At 33.1% G+C, this 9395-nt stretch overlaps 2 protein-coding genes across 2 annotated transcripts; both read right to left on the bottom strand.

Moving 5' to 3' along the window:
* Positions 1 to 4701: 4701 nt before the first annotated feature.
* LOC127260956 (uncharacterized) lies at positions 4702 to 7021 on the bottom strand. The gene has a single exon (XM_051289039.1). The coding sequence runs from the start codon at positions 5898 to 5900 to the stop codon at positions 5019 to 5021; it is 882 nt and encodes a 293-aa protein (XP_051144996.1). The 5' UTR covers positions 5901 to 7021; the 3' UTR covers positions 4702 to 5018.
* A 151-nt stretch (positions 7022 to 7172) lies between these two features.
* On the bottom strand, positions 7173 to 8768 carry LOC127260957 (eukaryotic translation initiation factor 1A-like). The gene is made up of 2 exons (XM_051289040.1): positions 8424 to 8768; positions 7173 to 7501 (listed from the first exon to the last, which is right to left on the bottom strand). Exons 1-2 carry the CDS (start codon positions 8676 to 8678, stop codon positions 7322 to 7324), a joined length of 435 nt encoding a protein of 144 aa, XP_051144997.1. The 5' UTR covers positions 8679 to 8768; the 3' UTR covers positions 7173 to 7321.
* Between the last annotated feature and the right edge of the window lie 627 nt (positions 8769 to 9395).

The raw sequence follows: 9395 nt of genomic DNA, 5'->3' as shown, positions 1-9395 counted from the left end.
GAGAGACGAAAAAGAGTGAGGGAGTAAAAGAGAGTAAACTACTTTAATGTCAAATCTAATAATTCATTTGATATAATAGCCTATTTATAGACAATATACAAAACCTTAGTCATCACACTTAGTTTCTTGGCATCATAATATATGCCACATGTATTATTAAATGACACATACTAATTAAAACAAAAGAGTCACAACACTCCCCCCATAGGTGTCATTAACTGCAATTAATACGCATCACTAAAACCTTATTAGGAAAAAAGCCAACGGAACAAAATCCTAGTCAAGGAAAAAGAGTATGTCATTCATGCATTAAAAAATACTTCTCTTGATGTGGACATCACTTGAAATATCGCTTTCCCTGATGTGGACATCATTTGAAATCTTGCAACCGACGCATCCCGATGATCTTTACTAATTTCTCGAACGTTGCGGTTGGTAAAGCCTTGGTCAACAAGTCTGCTAAATTTTGGTCTGATCGAATATGCTGCACATTTATTTCACCATTTTTCTGGAGATCATGAGTAAAGAAAAATTTTGGTGAAATATGTTTCGTTCTATCTCCTTTGAATATCCTTCCTTCAGTTGCGCTATACAAGCTGCATTATCTTCGTACAAAATAGTAGGAGGATTATCATTTTCAGATTTCAAACCACAATTCTGTAAAATGTGGTGAATCATTGATCTTAGCCAAACACACTCTCTACTGGCCTCATGAATTGCTATTATTCATGCATGATTTGAAGATGTGGCGGTTAATGTTTGTTTAGTGGATCTCCAAGATACCACTGGACCGTCACGAGTAAACATATAGTCAGTCTGAGACTTGGCTTTATGCGGGTTAGAAAGATACCCAACATCTGCATATCCAATTAATTTATGTCGAGATCCTTTTGGATATAATAGACCAAGATCAATAGATCCTTGGAGATAACGAAAAATATGTTTGATTAATTTCCAATGTCGTTGTCTTGGCATTGCACTAAATCTGGCCAATAAATTTATAACAAATGCTATATTTGGTCTAGTACTGTTAGCCAGATACATTAGTGCACCAATAGCACTTAAATATGGTACTTCAGGATCAAGTGCTTCCTCATTCTCCTCTTTTGGTCTAAAAGGATCTTTAATAGGATCGAGAGTTCTAACGAGCATTGGAGTACTTAATGAATGTGTTTTATCCATCGAAAATCGTTTCAATACCTTATGGGTATATGCAGATTGATGTATCAAAATCCCATTTTTCAAAATTTCAATTTGTAGACCAAGAAAAAATTTCGTTCTCCCGAAATCTTTAATTTCAAACTCCCCCTTTTCAAATATTCAATAGTTTCTTGGACCGCTCCGGGGGTTCCAATTAAATTCAAGTCATCCATATAAACAACTATTATCACAAAATTTCTCCCGTATTTCTTTATAAAAACACATGGACAAGTAGAATCATTGACATATCCCTCTTTCAATAATAATTCACTGAGACGATTATATCACATGCGACCAGATAGTTTGAGCCCACACAAAGACTTTTGTAATTTAATAGAATAACATTCTTTTGGCTTTGATTTGTATGCATCAGACATACTAAATCCTTCAGGGATTTTCATGTAAATATCACTATCTAATGAGCCATATAAATATGCAGTTACAACGTCCATCAGACACATATCCAAATTTTCATGTACAGTCAAACTAACAAGATATCGAAATGTTATTTCATCTATTACTGGAGAAATATGTTTCATTAAAATCAACTTCAGGTCTTTGTGAAAAACCTTGGGCAACAAGTCTTGCTTTATACCTGAAAATTTCATTATTCTCATTTTGCTTTCGAACAAATACCCATTAATAGCCAACAGGCTTAACACCTTCAGGTGTTTGAACACTGGGTCTAAAAACTTTCCGTTTTGTCAGTGAATTTAATTCAGACTGGATTGCATCTTTCTATTTTGGCCAATTTCTTGTTTTCTGGCATTCATCAACTGACCTAGGTTCTGGATCATCGTCATTTTCCATTAGATCAAGTGCTACATTATATGCAAAAACATTATCCATAATTGTATCATTTCGATTCCAATATTTTCCAATAATAACATAATTTATTGAATTTTTAATAATTTCATTCTCTTCAGAAGAAATTCTATTATGATTAACATCCTCATCAAGTTTATCAGGATCAATTTCTTTAGAAATCTGATCCATGTTACTACCTGCTTTTTGAGGGTTTTGATTAACATTCAAATCCTCAACCCTTTCATTTGTTCCTCTTTTCTTTCGAGAATTTTTATCTTTGGAACCTACAGGTCTGCCACGCTTTAGCCATGCATTTGATTCATTAGCACTTTGTATTTTTTCTTCAGGAATAACAATTTTAGCAGGTACGTTTTCAGCAGCTATATAAGATCTAGTGACCCTGCTGACGTCACAAAAAACATTAGGCAACTGATTTGCTATTCGCTGCAAATGTAAAATTCTTTGTACCTCTAATTCACTTTGACTTGTACGAGGATCAAGAAAACTGAATGGTATTTTCCAAGTAATTTTCTTTTTCAGTTGATCAATTTCTCCCTCTAATGTCGGGAAATGCGACTCGTCAAAATGACAATCAGCAAAACAAGCCGTAAACGAATCACCAGTTAATGGTTCAAGATATTTAATAATAGATGGTGATTCGTACCCGACATATATCCACAATCTCCTTTAGGGGCCCATTTTTGTACGTTGGGGCGGTGCAATTGGCACATAAATTGTGCACCAAAAAGTTCTCAAATGTGAAATATTGGATTTTTCATTGTACACCAATTGCACTGGGGAGTAGCTATGATAGCTTGTCGGTCTTAATTTTATCAGTGTTGCTGCATGCATAATTGCATATCCCCAAGCAAATACGGGAAGTTTGGATTTCATTAGCATAGGTCTTGCGATTAATTGCAACATTTTTATAAGTGATTCAGCTAGACCATTTTGAGTATGTACATGAGGTACATGATGTTCAATGTCAATTCCAATAGACATGCAATAATCATCAAATGTCTTATATGAAAATTCACCAGCATTATCAAGACGAATTTTCTTTATTGGGTGATCTGGAAACTGAGCTCGTAATCTAATTATTTGAGCAAGCAACCTCGCAAATGCCAAATTGCGGGTGGATAATAAACACACATGCGACCATCTAGGATACATCGATAAATACCATAAAATATCGAAATAGTCCGCATGGTGGATCTATAGACCCACATATATCACCCTGAATTCGTTCTAAAAATGAAAGGGTATTCAGTTCCCACATTTGCTGGCAATGGTCTAGTTATTAACTTCCATTAAACAAGCAACACATATAAACTCATTTGTATTTAATACCCTTTGATCTTTCAAGTTATGGCCATTGGTATTTTCAATAATTCGTCTCATCATAGTATTACCGGGATGCCCAAACTGGTCATGCCAAATCATAATATCTGTAAACTTCTGGTCTACCAGATATGTTTCAACCACATTAATCTTTGTACAATATAATCCGGAAGACAATGAAGACAATTTTTCTAATATATATTAATGTCCATCAATGAATTTTGTAATCTAACAAAAATTCATTTTTTGCCTCACTTGATGTCTCAATATGATATCCATTACTGCGAATATCATTAAAACTCAACAAATTTCTTTGAGATTTACTAGAATATAATACATTTTGAATATCAAGTTTTACTCATTTGGGGAGAAATATTATCGCTCTTTCAGAGCCCTCAATTAACTTCGCACAACCACTTATGGTATTCACCTCAATTTTTCCTAACTTCAGGTTGGTGAAATATTTATTATATTTCAAAATGGTGTGCGTTGATGCACTATCAATGAGACATGAATTGTCTTCCATATTATTCATTATAATGTGCTCAGTATTCATATTTCTTCTTCAGAAAGTCTGCAACCTTTCAAGTAACCTAAAATACAACAACAAAAACAAAAAAAAAAAATACGCTATCTTTATATGCACTTTCTCAACAAAGCCTCGTGTTGATAACGTGTTATAAAATATATAATAAAATATAAAAATATTATTACTAATAATAATATATAATAATATAGATATTGTAATATGTGTATAGATATATATATATGTATGTATTTAGAGAGATAAAGTAGAAGGGAGAAAAAGTGTGTATATTTAACATATAGGGAGAGAGAGTGAGAGAGAAGAGAGACGATAGATAGTGAAGGAGTAAAAGAGAGTAAACTACTTTAATATCAAACCTAATAATTCATTTGATATAATAGTCTATTTATAAGCAATATAAAAAACCATAGTCATCACACTTAGTTTCTTGCATCATAATATTATGTCACATGTATTATTAAATGACTATTACTAATTAAAATAAATGCGTCACAACATATATTAATTTTTAAAAAAAAGATATTTGTTTTTTTAAATTAAAAATTTATTTATTTTTTTAAAAACAAAATCAACATATTTATTGTGTTCGTAGAACAACCACAATCTTTTCAAAAAATATTTTTTTCACCGTCAATAAAATATATATTCATATCAAAGTTATTTATTTTAAAATAAAAATTATTTTTTTATAAAGAATATCAATATTTATATTATTATAAAATAAGTAAGATTACATAAAAATATATATATGTATAAAATTCTATAAAAATGACAAATTATTAAAAAAAAATTTGGGTTTGTTTATATGCTCCATATTCTGGACAGGAGAAACCATCGATGCAGCTGCTGGTTTTGCTGAAAATATTAACAAACTAAAAGATGATATAAATCTCTATTGTAATCAAATCTACAGCACAACAAACTAATAAGCAATCACCAAGTTATTCCAAATTCGCCTAAAAAAAACACAAGACCTTCAAATCAAGCAACTCCCGCAAGGGATGGCTCGGTGGTAACTGCAACTTCCGACGCTTCAGGTCATCTGCTACATGGTTTGCCTAAAAAAAAAAATACACCCAAACAACTTGCAATAAATCTACACCAAAAAGAAAAAACAAACAAACTAGGGAACCGATCTATTTTCAAGAACCGGCTGTGTCCGAACACTCAGAGCAGCCGGCATTCTACTCCGGCCAACCCAAATCACGCCTAAGCCCTCACCGCCTTCCGATAATTCCTCCATTTTCTTCATCATTCTCCCTTTCGTCCACCGGAAAATCACAACACCACCCACAATAACAAAGATCAACCCTGCGACTCCAACCACCACCACCAACCACCGCCGCCGCCGCCGCCACCGCCTCCTATTCATCTCCCCCTTCGCTCCATAAGGCACAACAAGAGAGAAATGACCGTGTCTCCTCCAAACACACGATCTTTCACCGCTTAAATTTCTAAACTCAATTGTCCCATTCCTATCGAACTTCACACATTTCACACCACCATCCCCACCTCCCTTGGCAGAAATATTTGGGAAATTAACGATAAATGAATTATTCCCCATAAGCTCAAGCTCAATCAGATCATACCTCGTGAAACTTCTATTAGGATCGTACGCTAAGAATCCTATCACCGGAGTAATCATCATGTAATTCGGCACACTATAGTAAAGTGATGACCAATTACCTAGATTCTTATAAATTAAATCAAGTCTCCTTACAAAAGGAGACGGCAACACCAACGGTGGGATTTTGATTGAGCCATAACTAACTCCGTTCTTCCATAAACTGCTAGCTCGGAGGCGAATCACAGAGACTTCCATGCCTGAAAATCTTGCAGAAAGAGGGACTTTGTAAAGTTTACCTGTACGAGGCTTAGGCAGTTCCTTCAAAGCAAAGTCAGAAATCGAACTATCTAAAGAATCCCTAGTAGAGCTTTCGGATCCTCCAGAAATCAACCATAGCAATACGACCCAAATCATCAGCCAATGCTTTCTAAAACCCATCAGAATCGCAGAATTTTCAAGAAACTAGCAGACTACACATAACTACAGCATCCTAAAACAGCACATGATTAGGGTAAAAGTGAAAATCGAAACAAATGGATTCACACTCAACTAAAATACAACCTGTGCTCTTAATCAAATCGCAAAAACAGAATGGAGAATCAACACAAACCGCGGCGATGGAATTGGAATTGCACAGATGGATGTGAAGGAGACTCTATGTGTTATGGGCAGTGTGTCTATGTTTACATACATTAATAAGTGTGTGTATTTCTATTCTAAAAAAATTAAAGTAAAGCTCACTTTTGAGTTGTATTTTGCTGTAGCCAAGTTTGTTTAATCATGTCTGACAGTTCTTTAGAAAACTAAATATAATAATATGAATATGATAAGAACATATCCATAATCCAGTATATTTTTTATTCAAATTATCCATTTATTTATTCTCGTCTATATTTAATTTCTATCGATTTCATTCCCTTTCTAATGTTAGTTCTTTAATCTCTTAAGTTCATCATAATTCCTACCTAATGATCAATGTTTACTATTTATAAATTCAAACTAAACAAAACTAAGAAACAAATCAGCTTCACACATATACTAGCCTCAAAACATGCATCAACACTTAAAACATTGTATTCTTTCGATCTTTTTTTTGGAATAAAACTTCTTTCCTGCCAAAAACACAATTTTCAACACTTAAACCATACCAAAGCATTCAATCCAACCACTAATTTCCACTCCAAAAAAATCATCTAGAACAAGTAATAAAGCATAAGAAGGGCTTTGTTGTGTGTTTGTTTTGGGGTATTTTGAAGGATTTTGACTATTACATAAAAAAATTTTCCCAAAAATATCAAATCAAACACTTTTTTCTTTTTTTTTTTATATTATACTAAAAATTAATTTTACATTCAAAACATCAAACAACTATTCTATTTCAAAATTTTAACTATGCAAAACCCAAACCCAAAATCCAAAACACACAATTTAGTTTCTTTACTAAATAACCCACACAATTTTTATTTCTTCTAACAAAACATTCAATCACTATTTAATACAAAATACAAACATAAAGCACCGTAAACAAAACCACATACACCCAACGTTAACAAAAAAACTATGATAATGATAAATGAATTCTACAACATCCTTTCTAGTTATTGAAATTCGGAGTACGATATGATCCTACAAAAACCAAGCACAAGATATAATAGATTTTGAAAAAATAAAATAAAAATGATGAACTATCCTATACTGAAAACCAGGATATTAAAAAATTAGATCTCGTTATTGCAAATAGAAAATGGTCATAAAGACAAAAACCAAAAATAAAGGCTTGTTCGCGCAATCATTCAAGTATTACACAACCATATACTGCAAACTCAACAATGAACAAAGTCCAGTTTACCACTGAGCCACTAGAGCTTGTCCATGTCATCCTCAAATTCAATGTAGTCATCTCCTGGGCCATCGTCCTCCTCGTCAAGCCCACCGGCAATACCCTCATTAAGCCTAGTGTTCTCTGGCAACTCCCCATAAGCTTTCAAAAGCCTCGCTTCATCCGGCATGTATTTCAAGATTACATCAGCCTTATCATCCTGATAACAAGCAAGAAGAAAGGCAAATATAAGCCACAAGATACACTCCCAATTGAAATGATTTAGTTAAGTGCTTCATGTCCCATAACAAAAGGCTTAATAACTTAATTATAGTGATGTTATGAATGACAAATAGATAGTAATCTTATAGTCATCCAACTACTTATGAACCTTTAGTCGCTTAACACCCCCAAACCCCCCCCCCCCCCACCCCCCCAAAAAAAAAAAAAAAATCCCTCAATTATAAACATGTTATGTGATGCTGCTGTACCCTCCCTTAACTGTATTTTACAAGGGCATATCTGTATGTAAAACCCTCCTAGTGAAATTATTTGTTCTGCACATAATTTTAAAAGTTTGAAGAAAAATCTTATCAGCAAAGAGCAAAAAGACTTTTTCCCATCAGTGTTTAGAGGATGACTATGCCAATAATGACAAATACTGAAATACCAGAGACAATACATATATATATATATATATTTAAATTAGGTTGTGTAAACTTCTGAAACTGAAGGTCGAGGCTTTTGATAAGTTAATCTCACCAAACTAATTCAAACCAAATAAGAATTAGAACTACATCAAAATTTAACAAGAACGGCACCTGTACAAAAATTCATAAAATAAAAAACTTTTCTATATTATTATGTCTTTTGATGCTTTAAATTCATTTGATTTAGTAATCTTTCCGACGCAAAGCACCACACCATACAGCCTGCTAAACCATAACAAGTTAGAAATTACTGAAACGAAAATCATATTTAAAATAGAAGGAAAGGGGAACAAATACAAAAATCTAAACCAGAAAACAGATCATTCATTGAAACAAAAAATATTAATCAAAAAGCAAAAACAAAATCTAGACCTGAAAATTTACAGGAAAAAAAACAAATAAATAAAGAGAGAGAGAGCAACGAATCATTACTTGATAATCGCGGAGGCCGACGAGAATAATATCACCGGCGGCAATCCAGACCTTCTTGTGCATCTTCCCACGGATATGGCAAAGGCGCTTGACGCCGTCGATGCAAGTGGCCTCGCACCTACCGTTTCCGAGCATACGCATAACCTGCGCGTACTCCTGGCCATCCTCCTTGAAGACAAGCTCTCGCTTCTCATCATCGGCTTCGTTCTTCCCTCTCTTCCGGTTCTTACCTCCCTTTCCCTTGTTCTTCGGCATGGCAGAGAAACCCTAGATCGGACGGCTCACTTTTCCCCGATGATACCGCTCGATTTTTTCTTTCGGCAAATGTAAGCCAAGAAAGAGGCAGCGTATATGCTTCCGTGTGTATTTATAGACCACCCTTTTTAAATGATGCGGGGCCATTTACTATGGGAAGATCCACGCCGTTTATTTTATGGGCCTCAAACTTAAACGTACGGTGTAGATTTTTCCAAGTTAGAATATATTATTAGTAGCAAATAATAGCTGTATTGGGATATTAGTGTTGTGTTTAGTTGACTTTTCGGTCAAAATTGGCACAATACTTCTAATTTTGTTTTTAACTATTATTGCATCACATTGAATCACTCAAAATAGATTTAAAATTATTTATTTATTTATTTTACCAAATATATATTTTTATATATATTCAAAATTCTATATTTAATGTAAATTGATTACTATTAATCATAAGTAAATATTTATATTTGTTATTTATTTGTATTATACCAAATTTTATTTTTTTACTATTCAATTTTCAACTCAATAATACAATCGGTAATCAAACATATTTTAGATTTGTTTGATTATAATTTAAAATAATGATCTATTTTCCATTTTGGTATGTTTTATCGTAACATACTCATTTCTATGTTTAATAAATTTAACAATTTTAAACATACTTAATAAATATATATCAATTTAATTAAATTTTAAACATGTTACACATACACA

Source organism: Andrographis paniculata, unplaced genomic scaffold (genome assembly GCF_009805555.1).
Source record: "Andrographis paniculata isolate CXL003 unplaced genomic scaffold, ASM980555v1 Contig62END, whole genome shotgun sequence".
Classification (NCBI taxonomy): Eukaryota; Viridiplantae; Streptophyta; class Magnoliopsida; order Lamiales; family Acanthaceae; genus Andrographis; species Andrographis paniculata.
The sequence above is the reverse complement of the archived record's forward strand: the minus strand, read 5'-3'. Positions and strand labels throughout refer to the sequence as shown.

Excerpts from the sequence above, each read along its gene's own strand:
- LOC127260956 (XM_051289039.1), bottom strand. The coding sequence starts at position 5,900 with ATGGGTTTTAGAAAGCATTGGCTGATGATTTGGGTCGTATTGCTATGG.
- LOC127260957 (XM_051289040.1), bottom strand. The coding sequence starts at position 8,678 with ATGCCGAAGAACAAGGGAAAGGGAGGTAAGAACCGGAAGAGAGGGAAG. Across the intron at positions 7,502-8,423 it reads TCGGCCTCCGCGATTATCAA|GATGATAAGGCTGATGTAAT; the intron begins GTAATGATTCGT and ends GCTTGTTATCAG.